At 41.4% G+C, this 24,217-nt stretch overlaps 1 protein-coding gene across 1 annotated transcript in view; it reads right to left on the bottom strand.

The window, feature by feature from the left end:
• The window catches only part of frem2b (FRAS1 related extracellular matrix 2b), a 63,694-nt gene that overhangs the window by 22,513 nt on the left and 16,964 nt on the right, over positions 1-24,217 (bottom strand). Inside the window, exons 3-6 of the mRNA XM_074640323.1 lie at positions 11,534-11,680; positions 6,722-6,952; positions 3,753-3,878; positions 2,432-2,683 (exon numbers count right to left, since the gene is read on the bottom strand). Of these exons, the coding sequence (XP_074496424.1) occupies positions 2,432-2,683; positions 3,753-3,878; positions 6,722-6,952; positions 11,534-11,680 (756 nt within the window). The remainder of the gene's footprint in view (positions 1-2,431; positions 2,684-3,752; positions 3,879-6,721; positions 6,953-11,533; positions 11,681-24,217) is intronic.

The raw sequence follows: 24,217 nt of genomic DNA, 5'->3' as shown, positions 1-24,217 counted from the left end.
AATAAGGAGGCAAGTTGTCGGACAAGAGCTCCAGGCATTGTTTCTCTCAACGTCACACTGAAAGTCTTGACAACAGTAAGAATCACAATAACAATAACACAAAGAATGTTTCCACGAATGGAGGCTGTAGTCTGCCCCTTACAATCATGCTGTATGGTGCACCCTTGCGACTTTGGCGCTTTCTGACAACTGATATGCATAAGGAGATTTTGATTGTCACTCAGCCACCCTGACACAGCCAGAGGCAACGAAAACATGATTGCAGATAAAGCAGGAATAAACCTGAGTGCAGACTGTTAACGTTGGTTGTCAGTCCGAGTCAAAGTTAATCCTGCGATGCGCTGAGCCTCCTTTTTCTCCTGTTTCTGTGTGATAATACACTAAACCCGGAGACCTCTAATGTAGACAAAGGCAATGCTAGGAAGTCTCAAATGTGCAGAGCAAGAACATTTCTTAGTATATTTTATAATTAATTGACTTTTCAAGCTACAAAAATTGGATTACTCAGGCAAGTCATTGTTTGTAACAGTTGCACACTGGCTGACTCTCTATAAACCAGGGGCAATCATAGAATAGAGTTTGCCTTCCGACACTATGAGAAAGCAGTAATGCATGAACATGAAGATGCTATTTATCAGTAACAGGAAACTGTGCCCCTCCTAAAGGAGTTGTTTCTTAAACCATTAACCCTTTACCTTTATTCTTCTGAGACCAAAGCAAGTTGGCTTATCTTATCTAGTACTTCCTCATACATAATGTGCTCTATTTCTCAGCCTCCCTGTTTCTCAAACAGCCTTGACCCTCATCCTCAATGTAAATGACAAGCAGCCGTATGTGACCGAGTCAATATAAGACATTAATCAATAACGTCTCCAATCAATGAGCTCTCTGGCAGTTCTAAAGACATGCATGATTTGCACTGTTAAGAAACGTAACAGTGCAAATGCAGTGCACTTAACTTCGCCACTGTGGAAATGCAATAGCTGCATTGGTAAAACACTACTCTGTGAGGCAGGCTGAATGCCGTGAGGACCGACTGCTGTACATCCCATTAAAAACTTGTGTGTCTCAGCAGCTGCCTTGGCAGTCTGGAGTCAATACCCAGGAGCAGCGGCGGTCAAAAGGCCCTGCACTCACTCTCAGGTTACACCGGACCACGCTACATTCCGACCACGTAACCTCCTCCTTCCTCAAGCAGGTCAAATCCACTTGAAGTGTGTCTGCTGCCTCGAGTCCCACGAGGATGGAAGAGGAGAATAACCTGTTACACAGTCTGAAAACTGCTGCTACTGTAGCCTCAAAGACGAGACCTCCTCAGCACAGGTTCACGGACAGATGATTCACATCCTCGGCTCCATTGATGTCTGAATACATTTCTTAGGAGGGGAAATAAAATACTAAAGAGTCTGCGTTGCTAAAGCACTGGAGTCTGTGACGTTTTCAGCAGCATGTACAGTACTATGTAATGGCAGGGTCTCCTGCAAGTAGACTCTAATTTTAAGTAATTTGAGCAGTTGGAGAAGATTAAAATAATTCTCAATGAAGCCAAACTTCAATTACATGCAAAAAAAATACCCATTTCCCAATGGTCATGATTTTCTGACTACTTAAACCAAGCCTTTAGATAACGGAACGCTGAATTGAACATTGCATCATCATCACCCCAATTATGTAGCTTCAAATGGGTTTTGATTCAAGGGAAAAAAGACGCTTCCGTTCATGCTGGGTTTTTCAGCTCTAGTGTTGCCTGCCTGCTATCACAGAGTGTTGACTTCACAGCAGTGCTTCCGGAGATCGTCTGAGCGATAGGGAACTGAGGAATGGCCGTCAGGTGTTGGAGAACAAAGAGGCGTCAGGAAGTGATGGGAGACTACTATCAGCCCTCCAGTCTGAGCCTGCAGATACGAGATAAAGGCTTCGCCTGCAGGAAGGGGGCTCGCCGACTCAAACGCTTTCTCTCCGAGACATTGTCAGACAAGCACAAACACACACACACAGAGAGAGAATTCAAATACACATTTCACATGCACAGCAACATGTTTGCTGTCTGTCTGCCCACCTGCCTAACTGTTTGAATTTCTCTGTTTGGATCAATGCAGCAAAACATATTGCTCTTTCGAAACTTTTTCCAAACTAATTTTCAGCTATTGTCAACGTCTTTATCCATTACATTTATAAAATAAGAGATTGCACAAACATTAACACCTTCAACTAAATCAGATAAAAGCCCTTCAGCCGAGAAACTAATTCACGCTGTCTTTCTTGAGGCTTTAATCAGAGTTAAAAATCTTTGAAAGGAAAAAGCACAAAAAAAAACTTGTCTCTAAATTCCACAAAGCCATTCATTAAGCAGTTTCTTATACCTGCACAGACACTGTGACACTATGCTGCATTCTATTTCACACTCATGATCAGTGAAATGTCATCTTACCGTCTTCCATATCGGGAACGATTGTGATTCTAGCTGCGGGGAACTCTGGGGCCAGACGGCCCCCCATGGGCATGCTGAGGGTGACATTGAAGCTCTCCTCGTCTTCATACAGGGAGTCATCAATGATCACCACCCGGCAGGATTTCTCCACCTCGCCCTTGTCGAAGCGCAGGATGCTGTGATGGTCCTCGAGCCTGGAGATGTAATCAGAGTAGGACAGCACTGTGGTGGGGACGGTGCCCGTGGCCGAGACTGAGTGGGCAGAAAACAGAATTACGGAGAGCAAAGTTAATGATCCAGACTCCGCCACAATACAGAACTCTTTCCCCCCCCCCCCACATAAAAGTCAATACGTAAATATGATTTCCTTTCACCCTGAAATTGTTTTTTCATGAATGCATCACTGAATTACGACCTTAGGATGATGCCGAGAAACTATTTTCTTAACTCTCACTATCTCACTTTTAAGTTTACCCTTTAAAGCAGCAGTAGGCAGAATGTTTGTGGCATCATTGGGCAAAAAATCCATAATAACCTTTCAGCATATTGTTATTCAAGTGTTCTGAGAGAAAAAAAGACTTCTGCACCTCCTCATGGCTCTGTTTTAAATCTGTTTTATAACTCTAGCCCGTGAAAGGAGACTTTGACTAATCCCAGGTCATTTCAGAGAGAGAGTGTTCTTATTGGCTGTTCATTCAACGGAGGCAGCTGTAAATCACTCGCAAACTCGGATCGAACGATCAAACTAGGCAGCGCTGATCAAATATGAATCAATATTCTGTTACTGTAATGCCTACTTCCCGCATAAAATGTTTTCAGAAACATCTTGTAGTGTACTGTTCAGCTGTGGCTGGTGGGCGGTGCTTGGTATTTCCTCAACTGATCTCAACATGGCTGCCGGGTCACAAACTTTCTAATTTTACAGCTAACAAGTGTTGCACTACAAGTTCCGATTCTGAAAACATTTGAGGCGAGAAATAGGCATTACAGTAACAGAATATTGATTCATATTTGATCAGCGCTGCCATGTTTGACCATTTGACCGGAGTTCGCGAGTGATTGACAGCTGCTCAGAGACGGCAAGGCTCCAGCTCGGCTCTGATTGGTTGTTTTCCTTCGGTCTGTGAAATCTTGCAGATGCCATTAGGAGCACCCGAGGACACCGGAGGACACAGAGGCACATGATTATTTCCAGATTACCTGTCTCATGCACTACTGTCAGGATATAGTGACCGTTTTATAAAAATAACTATTTTTAATCATATTTGCTCCAATTCTACCCACTGCTGCTTCAAATGTCAACACATAGTTGTTGTGTTACCTTGCTGAGTGTAGCAGATGACCATGAGCTCCTGGCTGACGTCTCCACTCCTGTGCACTGGGATGAACAGCTCACCAATGTCCTCCTCGATGTTGTATGCAGCTGAGGGTATGAACACTGTTGACTCTGTACATGAGAAAAATCAGCACACATTACTTTGACATAGTGCTTTAACATTATCGGAGTTGAACACCTTTTTATCTTAAATCTTATCTGAGTTTTCATTCGAGGAAGTCACTATAGTGTATGATCGGTTTTCTGGCAAATTGAACGCGATGACTTGAATGTCAAGTGAATTGAACTGAATGATCGGAGATGAAGAGAAGGGAAACGCTTCAAAACATCAAATCATGTGTGACATCAATAACCTTTAATACACAGCTCACACGCTGGGACCAATGACAGCTCTCATTACAGCTCTGCTGATGGTGCTTCCATCATGTTTAATCAAAACCCACCATCAACTGTTTGTTTATCTGCAGCAAATATTCCCACCCAGAATCGGCTTACACTGATACACAGAATAGCACAGAGAGACGTGGATGTGAATGTTATCTGTAAGATAACGCTGTTTAGGAATCCTTTAGAGAATTAAAAGTACAAATCTGCATCTCACACAGTTTAATTTAAGAAGTCTTTGTTAGTTGCCCGCATAAATTGGCTCGAATAACAAGGCGTGTTCATTCTGTTTTCGAGCAGAGACACGTTAAACAATTAGTTTTTTTTACTCAAAAGTTTTACTGGCAGCTTTCCATCTCTTTGTCTCCTTCCCTCTCTGAGCTGCATATAACAACCAGGAGGGTAATGAGCTTGCAACATTTCAGCCATGAAATCCAAAGAGCTCAGACAGCGGCTCCGTCTCCCTCTCAGCGAGCATCGTGGTCACCCACATTAACAAGGTGCTGCTCCTTTCCCCATCCCCAGGACCATGCAAACAATTGCATAACGACGTGGTCGCTCTTCACTTCTCGTTTCAAACACTGAGCTGTTTTCAGTCTGAGCCACATTAGTCTGTCTGGAGTGAAATAATTTATTTTTCACAGTCTCGTGGTGGCAGCCCCTGGGCTATTCCATTCTTCTGCTCTCAGTGAAAAGAAGAAACCTAAAATACATTTTTATGAGCCTTCAGAGTTTATTTGACCTTGAGAGGCCAAAACACATAAAACTTTAGAAAGCATAAACAGTATAATGATATGATAATAGACATGTGGCTGTAGGAAGACAATATCTGTTAAAGGCATAAAGAAATATAGAATTTGACATCTTGCGAAGAGATGACTGCCAGTTTTGTTGATTGCCCTCCAGAGACTGATGTACTGTGAAACAAAACTCCAACTAAACATGTTAATTAGCATACATTGTTGACAGCAAATTCTTCCTTTTCACCCAATGAAGCCCTAGGGGACGAGGAGGAGGAGCATTATCCATATTTATATCATGCAGCTCTCTATCTCGGCTCTATCACAGTCAAGCTGTTTCCAGAAACCCCACTCATCTGTTTGCGTAGAGCTCATTTCAGATGCAACGGAGGTCTGTGTGGTTATCTCCATATATCCTCTTGACCTTGTTTATCTACACTTGTGGAAAGAAAATACTGGCCATAAATGGGGTTTGCTTTTTACTCATTATGTGGCTATTTCCATAATCAAGGGTTCAAGATGTTGTTACCTCCTCTCAGCGTTCAGTTTCCATGTGAATTAATTTAGTATTTAAAATATCATGTGCTCTGATGCCCTCGGCAGATGGACAGAAGCATTTCCCTAAAACATGAATACAGATGAGATGAGGGCAAAAGTATTCCTGGACCTAAACTGGAATCACTCTGCCTTTAGGTACTCTTACACAGATTTGTCAAATTCAGTGCATTCCTTGAGATGGAGCCTATTTTGATGATGTGTCTATAGTTTTGATTTACTTACTTTCCCTAAAAATGCATTGCCTTCTTTCTCTTTCTTTATCGATTTTTCATGTTCCAACCCACAGAGGAAGCACATGTACCTTGTTATTTGTTGCTGGCACTTAAAGTAGCCAACTAGTTTATCATAGGTGTGCCGGCCATTGATCTGCACCCCCTATTAAATATATGACCAACATCTTTCTCCCTTCTACAACGGAGTTCTTTTTGTTGAACATCTGGGGAGAGAGGTGCCGCCCGACTAGGCGGAAGCCCTACCCTTGGAATGGCGCACTGCTCAAAATTGCAACCGAGCACTGCGCTCAAAGGTCAAATTATTTAAACTTTGCCCTTGGTTGACTGACCTTTCAAAGCGCAACCAATGAGATAACAGCTGCAACTGTTGTTGTTGCCTAGAAAGGAGAATGGCGTTCCTTGCATATTTTTTGATGGCATATTATACCTATCCTGTGCTTTGCCTCTGCAAGACTGATATATACTTACATCCTCAGGCATTGATTCTTTGATCATACACCACCACTCTGTTCTTTTTCTGTCAGTTTCATTAAATGGCTTTTGAAATGTATATTTTTTTAAATATATATTTTTCAATATATATATATATACATATACTCTGAGATATCCATTTGAGAATAACTAATAATAATCAATGCTGAATATGTATAGTGTTGTGGGATTATTCCTTATTTCATGGGCTATTTTGGGATTTATACTTTTATTATTACATTAATATTATTACTTGTATATAAAAAATAAATACATTTTTAAAAATGAAGCATTGAAATACTGATTTGGAGGTTGATTACCATGACAATGGACAAAGCTTCAAAGCTTTCGGGCCAGCCATATTCTGCGCCCTCCCTCATGGTGAGTGTAGAGTAAATTTCTTATCATGTGAAAGCAGCTTTAGGCAACAAAACCCCAAAATGCAAAACCCAGGTATCTTTGCCAATATTTGTTTTGGGTTCTAGTTTTTAAGAAAGAACTTATTTAATCCCACTAAAACTAAGCAAACTAATCAACATTTTAAATGTCAACATGTATCATTACTGACCATCATCAGGGTCCAGGATCTCCACAGTAGCAGACTCCGGGAACTCAAGGGCTGCCATCACCGGCTCAGACAGAACAATCTGGAAGGTCTCCGACACTTCATACTCGCTGTCCGACAGGATCCGGACCTTCCATGTGGCCGTGGTCTGGCCCGGGTTGAACTGCACCTGTTTCTGAGATTTCCCCCGGAAATCTTTGTCCTTATGTGCAGTACCATCTTTTGTACCGATACCTTAGGACGGACGTGGGGGGAAAAAATGGGTTATTATCAATAATATAATCTGCTAACCTCAGGCATACTATCAGAGAATGTATCACCTTGGTCCGGTTTTGGTACCGGCAACCATTAATTCTTTCAGTCTGTGAATCCTGATATCTGTGTGAGATAATATTGAAACAGATTGTATCCTGATGCAATTAAAATAATGTTCTCTAAAACCAGGAAAATGTCAGATCCCATTTGGTCTAACCCGACAATACCCGCTCATCTCCTGGGTGCAGTTTCCACCCCCAGTGTTCCAAATGGCCGTGGTGGGAATAAAGCCAATTACCCCTCATGTCAGCCCGGTCTCAGCAGCACTGATTGGAGGCTGACTTGCGTTGTCTGACCTTCAGCATGTGAACTGTTTGATGAGGCCTACGCCACCTCACTATGCCTGTGACACTGGCAGGATTCCTGTTGAGCGGGAGCACTGAAGCTGGTGAAATGTCACACAGCCTCTCCATTGTCTTTGGTAACTGGCCACACAACAAGCAGCAGGGGTCTGGCAGTGAATAGAATGAACATGCCTGCACACCCCCAATGTAAGCTTCCATAAATGTAGAAAGCAAGACATTACTGGATAAATGAAGTATGAGCATGAATAACAGGAACTTTTTTAAAAAGTGCTATTTGCTTACAACTGAGGAAGGAAAAAAGAGAAGAGAAAAACTGATATATCGCATCAGGACTACACATAAGATCTTCAAAAGACCACAGATTGAGAAATGCATGAGTTTGGGCTTTTAAGAAAATTACCATTCTGTTCTTTGATGAAAATAAAAAGTGGGCTTTGATATGCAAGTACAGACAGAAGGAAAAGGCCCCTGCACATATGTGCTGAGATAAAATGGTCAAGCTCAATGGAGCTTGAAAAATCAGCAGTCTTCAAAGAGTAGCTAGAAGAGGAGAGAGTATGATTTGCAACAAACTCCATCTCCTGCACAATGCCTGGATTGGATGGCCCCGATCACAGCAGGCCGGTCTCTCTGAGGGATCGCAGCAGGTGGGCAAACTGGTGACACCTGCACTGCGCACATTGACCAGTGAAGCACCAGTGGGCTCCTCTGATCTGCGTTCACTCAGGCAGGGCTGGACAAGAAGAGATATCCCCTGTGTTCATGAGAAGATACTGGCCTGGGATCAGTCACTATCTCATCGCAACACCGAGGCAGATGGGTAGCTGCTCCGGTGGCCTGTAAAAATAGTTTTGCTCTCCTCAAAGCAACAGAAGAAGAGGGTAACTCCAAATGTTTACTGTGAGACAGTGATGAACATTTTTTTTTTACCCTACTGAGACAGGATATTGGTTGTTATTTGTGTACCTGCAAAGGGAAGTAAAATGATCTGTCCAAAATAATTAGTTCTTGGGCAACATATTTCTGACTGAAACCAAAGTAAACTAGATTGGCACTCGGAAAGTGCAGACCTCCGCCAAGGTGCCTGACTTTAAAAACAGATCACAGCTCACAGCTAGCGGTACCATGAGGTGGTCGACTTGTTATTAAAACGGTGTGTTTCCGTGTAACGTATCGGCGGATGCCTCTCTCATTCAGCAGCCTTGTTATGTCTGTATAACGTTACACTACGTTGTCTCTCATCCCGTCATCTACCGCTTTGCTCTTTCTCACCGCGGACGGCCAGCAGCTCCCGCACACACATCCACACACGTATCTCTCTGCTCTTAGAAGGACATCAACGCGTCATCAGTTACACTGTGCATGTGTTATACCCTGTGGTCTTAATGCACAGGCTGATCGGAATTCTTAAAATAGGTCCTGAATCCGGATCATGATCCGGATCGCCACTAAAATCGAATGGATTGTTCATTAGATTAAAAATTTCATTCAAATCCGACGCTAACTTTTGGAGTAATCTTGCTAATAGACAGACAAACAAACCAACGCCGGTGAAAACAATATCTCCTTCCAATGCCCTTGGTAATTATTAAGTGTAGGTAAGTGTTACTCTCTGAAGATTTAAATATACCCATGTTACATCTCGACCCCAAAACAGTTTCCTTTCACTCTTTCAGTTAGGTCAGCAATGTTTTTCTTGGCTAGAAATTGAAAAATATATATTTCAAAAGCCATTTAATGAGACTGACAGAAAAAGTGTGGGGGTGTATGATCAAAGAATCAATGCCTGAGGATGTAAATATGTACACTTACTGTAATGAGAAATGGACAACATAAAAGCTTTCGCCACTTATGCATTTGGAAAGAGAAACTTTATTGCTATTGGTACTTTGAGGGCGCTGTAAAATAAAATGGTCCTGACTTAAAAAAATAAATTGGAAATTGCAGCTTCTTTTGTGTGTTTTCCATCACCGACATGGAGAGGTACATCTCCCTCATCCATTATCATTCCCCTTCATGCTGCCTCAATCATAAGAAAACTGCACTATGAAAGGCTATGGTTTGGACTTAAAAGCACACAACAGTCAATTTTGGACATTATGAAAATGTTTTCTCTGGGCATTGAACACTGAGTGCATCCAAAGTTCAAAGTAGCGCTTCTTTAATTTATAATACAAACATTAATAAAACAGTAGCGATGCTCTGGAAAACCAAAACAAAGGACAATAATATGATTGTTTGCCCAAGCTCCTTGAACAAGATATATTATTTTGTTGTTTAATATTAATGTGCAAAGAGATCACGGTGGGGTCATCGCACAGGCATTTCAGTTGATCTTTCATTTCCAGTTTCTTTTGTTCTTATCAACACAAACAAAATCTAAGTGTATTCTTGTTATCACAGTTATTTACTTCTCACTGTGTTTTATTATTGACTACAGTATATCTGCCTGTATATCTCTAAAGTATGTGATGATCTACCTTAATGTGTGTTTTTTATTTCACTGTGTGGCAGAGATGGTGCAGATATACAGTGTGAGGCACTCTAAAGGTCAGCAAAATTTGCATATACCACCTCAGAGATGTTTCATTACTCTGCCGCCCCGGGGGCTTATAAAGATACAGGCGACAGTAGCGCAAATGATGGGATTTGACCTTTAACATCAGGTCGTTTTAATCGCACCTCATTTTTATGGACAGAATAAATGGCGGCACTAAAACAGGCCAATGGTGCCAGTAATACGAATTCCTGCCACTCATAAATGCTTAGAGCAACTTGTTTTTTTAACAGTTATTGTCTGTCTAGTTCCGGCCTGTAAATTTCCTCGACTAACATTTGGAATGGCTCCTTTCCATGGCCACCAACTTGGGGTGACCTTTCTTATGTGCGCATGCAGTCCCTGAGGGATTGTCCTGCAGCGCTATTGTGTGATTGGAACGTAAATACTGACCAGAGGAGACAGGTGAAAGATCGTGACCTGCGTGACCCTAAAGAGTGTCTAGGCCAGCTTTAGAGTAGTCCTTAAATATATCGAAGTGTGTGTGTGTAGTTGTCTGTGTGCTGCGGGGGCTTGTCTATCAATATGTAAACCGATAGTAGGTGTTCAGAAAGTTAAAAGACATAACAAAAATAGCTTGAAGGGAGTCGATATCTTCTGACAAGGAGTTTATGTTTTCATTTTGTTTGTTTCTTTGTCTGTTTGAAAGTTAGCTATCAGGATACCCAACACTGACGTTTTATCAGACCCCTCGGTGTCACGTTTTGGTTGCAGTAAACACAATGTTGTTGTGAATTAAACAAAAACACTTTAGGATGAGGCAACAAAATCACTTAGTTAGGTTTAGAAAAAAACAACATACTATGTTTTTACAGTGAAAATTTGACTTGACGTTGTGAACATGGGACACAAACAAACAGCTGATTGCAGAGTGAAAAGTAAACGCACGGGACACAAAAACTGGTTTCCTGGATGAAAGCCTTGTGTTTGTTGGGCCAATCCACCATCTCCCACCCGCCCTGTGTGTCTCTTTTGCTCTTTAAACTATGTCACCACTGCACTTTCACTGGGCGTTTACTGTTGCCGCGGATGGGTTTACATTGTAGTTAATGGAAAGCCCGGTGCGTCTCATACCGCTGCTAAAGGGTGCCTTGTGCGGCAATATAGAACAGCGACGGCCGTGACAAAGCGTCGGTCTTTGAACGAACTGGGATAACTGAGAAGAATCAGCAGATTCAGTGAAATTTGTAAATTAGTCCTTGGGCAAATCCACAGCTGAGTAGTTTTTGGTGTGGATCCAGGAATATATCAAATATGTCACTACACAAACATCTACTGTACTTAATGAAAAAGAAATTGCAGTTGTGTCTCATCGGTCTATTTGTTCTCACTTCTTCCTAGTATCTATTTAATGTTTTTCATATATCTATTATTTACTATATATCACATTTAGTTTTTTACTTACTTACTTACTTTCTTACTTATTAATTAATTAATCTATTATTTTTGGTGCAGATCTGGATCCAGATTAAGATATAGATCAACATTTTTATTAAAATAAAATAGAAATGTTTGACATAATTAAAATGCTGCATGCTCTCAGTGCTGTCTAGTAACCTTTAGTCATGATTATTGATATCACTTTGGATGGTATTATTATTACAAGTGACTTGATGAAGTCAAAGGTAGTGTACTTACTGACGAATGAAGTCTCGCCGAGGTAGCCGCGACGTTTCAGCACCACCTCCAGGTACTTGACCTCTTCATCCACCACGTAGCGTTCCTTCTCTAAAGAGATCCAGGCCCAGTTCAAACGGAACTGCTGGTTCTTCAGTCTGTTGCCTCCTGCAAACACATACAGTTGATGAAGTTAAAGAAACTTAAAATGGCTCCGTAGAACGAACTCACCACACAGCAAGGGAAAACACGGAGAAAAAGTCAAACAGCCTCACTGGGGCGTAATAATCCAAAACGTGTCTTGAAAATTAATATAGCTATTTGTTTCTGGGGTGGCTCAGTAATTTCCAATACTCCTTAAATGGTTACCTTTAGGACTTTGAGACTCCAAGCCAGCACTCAGTGGAAGGCATGAGGGGTGCACAGCCCTTATGCAAAAGCAATAAAGTGTGGCCGTCTAATTGCTTCATTTCTAATTAAGATAAAAGGTGTCTGTTTCCTGTCTGAACTGGGCTATTTTATCTTTGCCTTTTGATGTTGGATCCAAAGGCCGAGGCTACCGTCCTGCTACCATTACGACCAGAAAGACTCAAAGCAGAGCCACATACACAGGCATCAAACACACAGGGACACAAAGATGTAAACACACTGACTCATACAGACACCACATTTAATTTAATTTTAATTTCTAGAGCAGTCTAAATAATTATCCACTGATTCCTAAAAACCAGCGTGCATCCAGCAGACTGCCAAGTGAAAGCTGGTGCCTGCTGCTGTACTGGATCAGGCTGGTGAGACACAGATGACTGAGCCACTAAACATCTGGCAGTTGTGAAAGTGGTGGAATAAAAGGGAAAGTGCCGGGAGGGTGCAGGGACATTGTTCAGAGGTTTGCTGTTGTTTGTGTTAGGCACGACTGAGAGTCTCTGTCCCGCCCCACCCCCGTCGTTATGGTCGGTAAATCTGTTACGTCCAGCTGACCGCTCCACTGTGTCCATTTCCTTCCTCGATGGGCACGGTGAGACCTATACACATTCACCCCGGGTGTTTTATTATGTGTGAGGGCGCATGCATTTACGAGTTTGTGTGTCTGAATGTGAGATGTGCTCTGCAGCTGTTCAGAGCCGTTTCCTTTGGTCTAATAGTGTACTAGTTCCTCACACAGAGTAAAACTGGGACTTAATGCCCGGACATCGATGCTTTTTGAAAATATTGTGCCATAACTGGAACAAAAGGACAAAGTCAGCGTGATGCACAAGGACAAGAGCATAAATTGCTTCTCCCTGAATCATATAAAACCAACAACTCATTAAATCATTTAGCTGAATAAAGTCCATTAATCCATAATGAACACATGGAGGAACTTTGATGTTTTCTACCAGATAGAGGACTTAAAGTTGTTAAGACTAAGAATGTAGTGAGATTCTATGAGACATGACTTTCCATAAGTTATCTTTGTAGTAGAAATGGGCTTTATCAAAAATGCTGGAAAGTGGAAGAATACAGTACATAGATGTTGGTATCTTTGAACTTGTAGATCCAGTTCAGAGTGAACTTCAGACAGACTCGGTGATGTCAACACGGAGCTGTAATCGGGACAAAAGGCGGCAGAGACTGTGAAGCTAGAGCAGAAATGAGACGAGAAACTGTTCCATTGTTTTCTCTCCTGCAAAATTAACACAATGTTTGAATCATTTAGTTGTAGAAAGCAGAATGTCTTTATCTCTTGGAAAATAGACTTCTTTTTTTTAACTCCAGAGGCACCACTACAACAATGTTAATGCATCCTTGAGAGTAATTTGTCTCAGCATTTACTCTAAAATTGCGATCCACTAAATGATGTTTATAATTGATGAAACTTCTCTCAAAAAAATCCAAGTTTCTGTCGTTGGTGTTGTTTAGTTGGTCTGTTCGGCCATCACGTCACTGTTCGTACGCACAACCTATTTGTCTGTTCATCCCAAATATGTTGCTATTTTGTGTGAATTTGCATCAGAAACAGCATGAAAACATCATGAGGGACACACACTGAATAAATTACAAGTACAGCAAGAGAAGTTGTTTGGTAAGTCAGTGTAGCATTAAGTTTGATATAATAAAATCACAAACCAGCATGATCTCTGTTATGCTTTTTGTAAAAGCTAGCGATAGGAAAAACAACTCAATCTGAAACCTAAAATGATGCGTTCAAAGAAAACCAATTTTTTAGGGTAAACAATTGTGGCGCAACACTTTGCGTTTAAAGCAACAAATATTGCAAATGTAAAGGTTGATTTACTATTGTATTAAATCAACTGGAAATAGAGAACGCAAAATGTGGTTTTTTTATGAAAGTGATACATTTTACAATTTGTACTACATTCTTGAGGTCTACCGCAGTGTAGGATTTGTGCTTCCTGTGTGTTCCACATCATTCTTGTGGAGACAGGTGACCTGTGTATGACAGGACCTCCCTATTCCATTTGGATTAAAGCCAGCCACATGGCACGCATGCCACCGGTAAACACTGCATGTGTGATCTCTGAGTCGTGAAGGAGCCCGTCCTCTGAGGTAATGGAAACAGAGAAGGCCATGGCTACTTATCCAACACCACACGTTGGCGTAGACTAGTTTGTTATAGCTATAACGCAGCTAATCCTCTTCATCTCAAGCATAATTCTAGAAAATGGTGAAATATAAATGACATGCATCATCATCTCTCTACAATCAAACACTCAGGCAGGGACATTTTAGAACCGTTTATCGGTAGGATTTATCCCAAGTGCCTCATACATTTCAATAAAAGCATGAAATGGTTACGTTTTGCATAATTATTTACATGCCTCTGAAGAAACAGCCTACACATCAAGCTAAGCCTCAAAGAGGCAGCTCTCCCTTTCAAGATGAATCAAGTTAAACACCTGTTTCTTCAACAGTATTCACAAACATAAAGTGGCTCTTAATTATTCATTCCTCATATCCGGCAAGATCTGAGGAGGATACATCCAGCAGCGCTTTCAAATCTCAGAAAAAGTAACTGATGTTCACAGTTTAGGCTGCATACAATGGCACCATGACATGAGCAAATATTGAGTTCAAGAGGCCTTTAAGTCCCCGCCGTGCTGCGTGGCCTTCAGGGAGCTGGGGAGTGGAGGTGCTCGTATCCAGAGGACCACTTCACTCCTCCAGATTTCTTTCTAATTAAGATAAGCAGGGGTTGGAGTAAGTCCACTTCAAAGAGGCCCCAAGGAAAACACCAGAGTTAATCTTTAACCAGCACTCACAGCACTGAGACAGAATTTAGTGAACACTATCGGTATCTCTTATGTTCGGGCCTTTGCACTGCTGTGCAGTTTAGAGCAGAAGCATACATCATTATGCAGTGAATACATCACAGCTAAGGTGAAATATATTAGACCGTATTTCTACATAATACCCACATTCTCATTAAAATTGTGTGGTAATAGCAGGAGTCCTGCAAATTCCAGGGGCTAGTCATCTTAATTCATTCACTGAATTAATTGACCGCCTGCCTGCACTCTGTCTTGTTGGTTTCTAGTAAACTTTTTAGCACAAGTGGTGGGGAAAGAGCGGGAAATCCTCAGTGATGTATCACACCCCCTCTATTATGGTGAATATGAGTTGTTACCATCAGGACAGAGATACGGTAATACCCGCGCCCAGAGATCCTTCATACCTTCCAGTATATCCCTGTTAAACAAATGTGGGTGATATGAGGTGTGTGTGTGTGTTTGTTGTAATTAATTCTTGATTGTTGGTGATTTTGTTGTGGTAAATGTCTGTCTTTAATTGTAATGTATTTTTATTGTGGTTGTATAAGTCAGACAGTTGCTACAGACACAAAGACAGTTTCCGAAAGAATAAATCATAGACTATATAAAGATGGACGACGGAGCTCCACTTCCTCCCACTGTACAAAAGTGAAGCCAAAATATCCCGGTTACGAGAGCTGCCATCTTAAGATTTTTACGTAATTTGGAGCCAGAGTGTGCGCAGTAGTGATCGAGGTACTGGAGCCGCGGTATCGAGGTCCCGCCCACATACATCCCCCCGAGCAAATCACGAGTTGAGCACGGCTGCAGCTTACTAGCATGAGCCACCTAGCTGCTACGTCAGGTTTATGACCTGTACTGCAGCCAGCCACCAGGGGGCGATTGAATTGTTTTGGCTTCACTTTTGGGGAGCTGTCACGTCGTCCATCTTTATATACAGTCTATGGGATAAATAAACAAACTAAATAATGAACTAACTAACTAACTAACTCGTACGTCTGTCTAAATAATAGGGTCAACAAAGTGTCAACCTCTAGACTACTATTTTAACCACTTAAACATAACCAGCCTTGTCCATGAACCTCTTCACAAAAACCCTTGTACAGTTCAAGTAGCTGCTCTTCTAAACACAAGATCTGTCCACTCACTTGTGTGATGAGGGACAGAAGCCTTTTGAGTGAGGCCAAAGAATGTGAGGGACTGGACTGTGCCAACTTCTCCCTGCATACATGTTGCAGACGGCCCTTATTTGGTCACCGTGAAGCATCGTGGGGCCACGATGCCCCGTGGACCCTCGCCTGTTCATTCAACCAGGCAGACAGACAGGCGGCCCTTTGCCCACACTGATTAGGCGGGATAAACTGGGACAAGCCAGTGAATCCTGTTCAACAGACACAATGCATCTAAAAATACTTAATGATCATATACTGCAAATGGATTATGTGAGCTAACAGTTTCCATGATCTGATATAACTGTATTCTACTGTAGCATTAAAGACGTCAAGCAACATAGTATAGAGATAGGACCAGCAAAGTGCTCACAGAAGGAGAGTTTAGTTTAGTTTTTCAAATGCTATTAAAATGGACCACACAGGAGGACAAAGCCACGGGAGCTTTTTATTTTACCACGTTCTTATTTCATAATAAAGGCATTAAATCTGAATACTGGTGAAGTATAACCCTTTTCTATAATTAGCACAACCCTTAGAGACTGCAGCTAAAGGAGACTGGAAGCAGTTTTAGAACCCATAGCGTACTTTATATATGTAATGGGAGTTTGAGCTCATCGAGTCAGTCAGCTCAAGATTTCAAAAATCATTTAATTTTACTGTTTTCTTAAATGGGGGAAAAGGGAAATGTCAGAATAAGATGTGCTTTTAAGGTGACAGTTAACTGACAGTTAAAAGTGAATTACCTCAATACTAAATCATACAGCAAACCCTGCATCGAGGGTACTTGAGCAGTTCATTTTCCCATACTGCATTTGTTTACATGCATACTAATATTTCATAATGTGGATAACAAAATGCTTAATAGGGAGTTTTTGCAGCTGTACTGGGAGCCATAAAGTCTTATGAAGCAGATTTAAGCACCTTGTTTAAGCCAATTCACTCATAATAATTACACAATTTATCAATCCTCCCTGAATCTATATCAAGCCGTTTTATTATCTGTGTTAAGTAAACAGCAGGAAGTAATTGTTTACAAAATAAACATCTCTTTTTGGTTCTTAGATCTGAGCGGCAGGGCCGAGAGACGGCGATGAGGGTTAGTCAGTCTATCGGTCTGTCTATCCAACATTTTGATCCTGACCAGGCTGCCATAAAGCTTTATACTAGGGCTGTCAGTCGATTCAAATATTTAATCGTGATCAATCGCATCATTGTCTATAGTTAATCGCGATTAATCACAAATTAATCACACATTTTTTATCTGTCCAAAATGTACCTTAAAGGGAGATTTGTCATGTATTCAATACTCTTATCAACATGGGAGTGGAAAAACAATGACAAATATTGACAAACAATGACAAATATTGTCCAGAAACCCTCACAGGTACTGCATTTAGCATATGATAATAAAATAATAAAAAAAATAAAATATGCTCAAATCATAACATTGCAAACTGCAGCCCAACAGGCAACAACAGCTGTCAGTGTGTCAGTGTGCTGACTTGACTATGACTTGCCCCCAAAACTGCATGTGATTATTATAAAGTGGGCATGTCTATAAAGGGGAGACTCGTGGGTACCCATAGAACCCAATTTCATTCACATATCCTGAGGTCAGAGGTCAAAGTACCCCTTTGAAAATGGCCATGCCAGATTTTCCTCGCCAAAATTTCGAGTTTTCGAATGTTGTTTAGCCTCCTTTGCGACATGCTAGCATGAAATGCTAAAGAACCCATTGGTACTATTGGATTCTTTAGATTTACTAATATGACATGATGCCAGTATCTTCACTCTAAAACTGAGCTCGATACAACCTAAAAAACTTAAGTTGCGTTAATGCGTTAAATAAATTAGTTGCGTTAAAACAAATTTGCATTAACGCATTATTACTGCGTTAACTTTGACAGCCCTACTTCAGATTAATGGTAATGATTTTCTGAACATTCATGGTCCCCAGAAGATGACTCATGATTTTCATCCAGGTCAAAATTTCCCATTGACTAAAACTTTGGACCATGACAAGGTAATGTATGCTGAACACTAATAGTCAGATCTGCTGGGATTTCATGTGGCTATTCATGATCCCCAGAGGATGAACCATGTCCATTTAGAACACTCCATGAAGTTTCCTCTGGCACAACTTCACACTTAAAGCACCACAAGCAGTAACGCTCTAAGACTACAAAAGTGTCCCTATATCATTCAATCTAAGACTTTAATATTGTAATGTATGAATATTGTAGACTCTGGGGGCCATTAGTGGGTCTTTGTTCATTTTAAATTCTGCTGTGGTAGCAGGATTGCATTTGACATTTTTAGCTCTGTGCTTCCAGGACAAGAAATGAGAGATGAAATGGTCAGCTGACTTCACATTTAAGTTAGAGAATAATCGATAGCAAATAGTGTTCTAAAGAAAATCTATGACAAAGCTTAATTTTTTGTGATGGAAAGAAAATATATTCTATTATCACAACTTATATTAACTCTAGGAAATGAGTTTTCTCTGGGTTCCATAATGTACCAGACCATACCAGCATACTTTTCACCTCTCCAATTAAGGGAAAAGGGATATGATAATCCTGTTGAAGGAAAGAAAGCACATGGCAGAGCAGAGAGAGAGAGCTATGGTCTAATCACCCTAAGCCTTGTATCAGCAGTAACGAGTTGGCCATGGCTTGAAAGATTTAGAACTGTTATGATTTCACAGGCCCTAAGCCCTTTTCTACGAGCACAGCCTATCAGGGAACTGGTCCGCCATAAATTTGGTCGCTCCGCGGGGTCCATTCTGGCTGCTGTCGCCTCTGTGTCCGCTCTGACACAGTGGTCACTCGGAGGCGACATTTGAGGGGCCTGAAAGAAAGGCCAAAGGCACCTCTGAACAAAAGTGCTGGGTCAGAGAGCCATGCAAGGCTTAAAGCAAGCAAGGCTTTGCTCTCAGCAGGGAAAGTTCTTTGAGATTAACATATGAACCACGACAGAGGTGAGTTAACTCACAGTGCAGGAATTACTTTCTTGTGACTATATCATGAATAAACATTTGCTAAAGCTGTTCAGACGGTGTTTAGAAATGCAATAACCAAGAATTGTTTACAGGTATTACAGCTCTGCACAGAAATTTGACTTCCTGTTTATTTCTATGGGAACATAGTTATCTTCTTATGTTGGCTGTGATGAAATTACAATACAATTTTGGAGGCTTTTTGATCATAATTTAACCACTTTCCAAGTGTAGGAATAAATAAATCGCATAAATCATTATATTCTTTCCCTTGTTCTGCCTTGTGCAGGCAAAACCTGACACTAAGAATGACAAACTATTCTTTCAACTGCTCAGTACACAATGGTGATGGTTGGATGGGCACAGAAACTGAATAGCTTATGAGAGCAAGAGCATATTTTGAAAATGCTGCACCATTAAAGCTTCAGTAGGCAACACGTTTTAGGCATTATTGGGCAAAAAATCCACAATAACCTTTCAGCATATTGTAATTCAAATGTTCTGAGAGGAAACTAGACCTCCTCATGGCTCTGTTTTCAGGCTTTAAAAAGTCTAGCCCGTGACGGAGGACTTAAACCAATCACTTGCAAACTCCAATCAAACAGTCAAACTAGGCAGCGCTGATCAAATATGAATTAATATTCTGTTACTGTAATGCCTATTTCTCGCCTCAAATGTTTTCAGAAACATCTTGTAGTGTACTGTTTAGCTGTAAAATGAGAAAGCCCACCAGCTCGAGCAAACTTTCTCATTTTACAGCTAAACAGTACACTACAAGAAGTTTCTGAAAACATTTGAGGCGAGAAATAGGCATTACAGTAACAGAATATTGATTAATATTTGATCAGCGCTGCCTAGTTTGACCGTTTGGTCGGAGTTCGCGATTGATTGACTCGTGGCTCTCATAGACGGCAGCTTGACGGCAGTCTCCAGATCAGCTCTGACTGGTTGTTTTCATCCGGTCTGTAATATTTTGCAGATGCCGTTAGGAGCACTGGAGGACACAGTCAGGATATAGTGAGTTTTATAAAAATAACTTTTTTTAATCATATTTGCTCCGATTCTACATTCACCGAAAGTCATTCAAGGTAACTCACTAAACGTATTAGTTTATGAGAAAAGGTGCTTTAGTGTTTTTATAAATGTTGTCCTCCACAGCGCGGTGGAAAAGACCTTTTTAAGCAAAGCAACAACCTTCATCCCGTTCCCACACTTTCTGCTTTTGCTTCCAAATTGCAGCGTATAAGGTTGTTGTGGAAACTGCTCGGAGACTTTCTTGCTGGGTCACTCACAATGTAGGAGCCCCCTCGCCTGTGTGGAAAGTCAGTGAGGAATTCCCAGAGCTCTTATTTCAGATGGGGCTCCTTTATTTGTGGCCCAGGAGAGAATTGTGTCAGAGGAAACACTGTACAGTGTGATTGTAGGGAAAGGTCACTCCTGTCCGGAGATTCGGCTTCACGCTCTGGTGTCCTAACAAACTGCCACAAATTACGTCATTTGTCATCCGCTACAGAAATCACTCAACACAAAAGCCACACATTGAGTGGAGAGATGCATTCTTTAAAAGTTATTGAGGAACATTCAGAATGAATGTGTTAAAAAATATGAATCAATGGTGTACATTTGAAAAAACTAATCCAAACAGCAAATAGAGAAACAACTCAATACAGCGCCCTTTGGATATTTGCCACGGTCACTATTTCTGTGTCTGGAAATTACTGGCATCCCATACAAGCAAACATCCTGAGTTTTTAAGTATAATCCTATTAGCCTCGCCTGGAAATATTAGTTGAAACAGAATCTTTCCAAACACACTTTAAGGATTAGCAAGCAACCAAATCTGGATGCACAACTCTGCAGACGATCGGCTCTGTCGCGGGTTGTTGATTTCCAACCGGGGGCACAGGGTGTCCTGCCAAGCACCCAAGGTCACGACTTATCCCTGATCATGGCTACATCATTAGAGCTGGAAAACAGACTGTTCAGACTTGGGTGGGCACAAGTTATTCTGAACTATTTCCTCCTTTTTGGTTAAGCTACAATCATTAACCAGAGCGTTATATTAACTCTTAGAAACACTTAGAACAAGTCTTCACCTCTTTATCTGAAAAATATTTAATTTAATTCCACTTACATTCAGACTTTGAGACGCCTTTTGTTGCCTGGCCTTATTCAGCAGACTGATAACTATCGCACATGAAAACTGAAGAGATAAAAACTCTAATTCTCCTGTATCTCTCTACAAGTGAGTGCATGAATCAATTAGCCGACTTTGCGTTTCGGAACCCATCCAAAAGTCGTTGCTGAGGGCTTGGCTTGTTTCGATTGTGTAGGTGAGGTCAGACAAAGTGTTCCTTGATTGCCCTTGAATGGCATTCCTGTCTGTCAAAGAGGATGCAGCCTTGAGTGTCTTAATTAACCACACCTCTAAGCCACACGGTTTAGAGAGCAGGGGGAAGAACGACAAAAGGCTGAATTAGCAGCTGCAGGGCTTTCTCCAGCGTTCACTTGTAAAGGTCATTGAGGATTTAAAATAAAGAGTTTCTCGCTCATTACCGGTCAATTATGTACAGTATGAACGCCCTGACAGCCACGAGGCCAAAGTTGCTGAAGTAGCTTTGGCAAATCTGTGACCCACTGAAAAAGAATAAGTATAGAATAGGGCTGTCAAAGTTAACGCGCTAATGATGCGTTCACACAAATTTGTTTTAACGCCACTAATTTCTTTAACGCATTAACACAACTTGCGATTTTAGGTTGTAGTGGGCTCAGTTTTAAAGCTAGTGTAGATACACATGAAATTATAAAAAAACTTAGGAATCCATCGGTACCAACCATGTCATACTAACTTGTCATGAAGGAGGCTAAAGAGCGCTCCAAACGTAAGCTAAATTTTGGTGAGGAAAAACGGTCATTGCCATTTTCAAAGTGGTCCCTTGACATCTGACCTCAAGATATGTGAATGAAAATGGGTTCTATGGGTACCCACAAGTCTCCCCTTTACAGACATGCCCGCTTTATGATAATCACATGCAGTTTTGGGCAAGTCATAGTCAAGTCAGCACACTGACACACTGACAGCTGTTGTTGCCTGTTGGGCTGCAGTTTGCCATGTTATGATTTGAGCATATTTTTTAATGCTAAATGCAGTACCTGTGAGGGTTTCTGGACAATATTTGTCATTGTTTTGTGAAGTTAATTGATTTCCAATAATAAATATATTTTATTTTATTTATTTGACCTTTATTTAACCAGGTAAAATCAATTGAGAACCAATTCTCATTTACAATGATGACCTGGCCAAGAGGCAGTAGCACAGTCCACACAAGTGACACAAACAGCACAGATACAATACAGTATGACAAATACATGAGAAAATGGCTAAAAACAGCATAGGTAAATTAACAAACACTATGTTAAAAAAAAAAAAAAAAAAAAGGCGGATTACTGGATGTACTTTGTGAAAATGGAAGGGAGAGAGAGAAGTGAGGGCTGGTCAGCAAGTACAGCAGTCAACTATGACTTGTTGCAGCTTTTGTTTGAACATGTTGAGAGAGGTGAGAGCTGTTAGTTTGAGCGTGTTTTGTAGTGAGTTCCAGTCATTTGCAGCGGCAAAATGAAAGGAGTTATGACCAAACACAGTACGGACTTTTGGAATGATGAGCCTTATGAAGTCACTGGATCTTAAACGGCGATTGCTGTCGGAAATGTGCAGAAGATTGGAGAGGTAGCGAGGGGTCATTCCCAAAATGGATTTGTAGACCAAGAGCAGCCAGTGTTGTAGCCGCCTGGTGTGAAGGGAGGGCCAATCCACCAATCTGTAAAGATCACAGTGGTGGGTGGTGAAGGGTGCACATGTGGCAAAACGGATTGCTGAGTGGTGGAGTGTGTCCAGTTTTCTGAGGGTGGTCTTTGATGCCATTTTATAAATTATATCGCCGTAGTCAAATAGAGGAAGGATGGTCATTTTCACAAGGGTGAATTTGGCAGAGTGTGTGAAGGAGGCCTTGTTTCGATACAGGAAACCCAGTCTAGCTTTGACTTTAGCCAGAAGGTTATTGATGTGTGTGTTAAATGAGAGAGATGAGTCCAACCAGAAGCCAAGGTATTTGTAGGAGCTGACAAACTCCAGCTCCGAGCCATCAGCACTGTAGATCTTGGGAGGGCTGGGGATGATGAGGTTTTTCCGGTCAAACAGCATACATTTGGTCTTTTTGGAGTTGAGGAGCAGGTGGAGGTTGTGGAAAGACTGTTGGATGGAGGTGAGGCTTTGTTGAAGAGTGGACACAGCAGAGTGGAGTGAGGGACCAGCTGAATATATGATGGTGTCATCAGCATACAGATGAATCCTGGAATTTCCAGCAGCTTTGGCTACATCGTTAATATAAATGGAGAACAAAATAGGGCCTAAGATGGAGCCTTGAGGCACACCTTTAGAGATGGTAAGAGGTTCAGACATGATGTTTTCGGTCTTCACCCGCTGGACACGATCAGCCAGGTAGCTAGCAAACCAGTTGCAACATCTACTGGACAAGCCAATGCTGGTAAGTCTTTGCAGGAGAATGTTATGGTTGACCGAGTCAAAAGCCTTGGCTAGGTCTATAAAGGCAGCTACACAAGTCTGTTTGTTGTCCATGGCGGTGATGACATCATCAAGGACCTTCAGTGTAGCGGTGGTACATCCGTGGCCTTTCCTAAACCCAGACTGCAGGTCAGACAAAATATGATTTAAGTCAATGAAGTGAATTAGTTGTTTATGTACCAGTTTCTCTATGACTTTGGCCAGACAGGGCAAAATGGAAATCGGCCTGTAGCAGTTCGGGTCAGAGCCAGAGCCTCCTTTAAAGAGGGGGAGAATCGTAGCCGATTTCCAGTCAGGGGGGAAAACAGACAGATGAAATGACAGGTTGAACAGGCTTGTAATAGGGGAAGCAATAATATGAGCGGCTGATTTTAAAAACACAGGGTCAAGCCCATCAGATCCAGCTGACTTGTTTGAATCTAACTTAATGAGTTCATCCAGGACTTCCGAAACCTTAACAGGTTGAAGGGAGAAGCTGTTAACGCTGGGTGATGAAGTGGGAGTGTTAGATGAATCTGTTTCAGGGGCAGCTGCACCAAAGAAATTAGATGAGTTCACGAAATGTTGGTTGAAGTGTGTGGCCATGCGTTGTTTATCAGTAACAACAATGTCATCAAAATATACATACATTTGCATAAAGGAAGCAGATTTGCCCACTCCCATGTTGATAATAGTATTAAA

This window comes from Sebastes fasciatus, chromosome 7 (assembly GCF_043250625.1).
Source record: "Sebastes fasciatus isolate fSebFas1 chromosome 7, fSebFas1.pri, whole genome shotgun sequence".
NCBI classification, from domain to species: domain Eukaryota; kingdom Metazoa; phylum Chordata; class Actinopteri; order Perciformes; family Sebastidae; genus Sebastes; species Sebastes fasciatus.
Note: the sequence above shows the minus strand (reverse complement) of the source record. Positions and strands in the feature narration are given on the sequence as shown.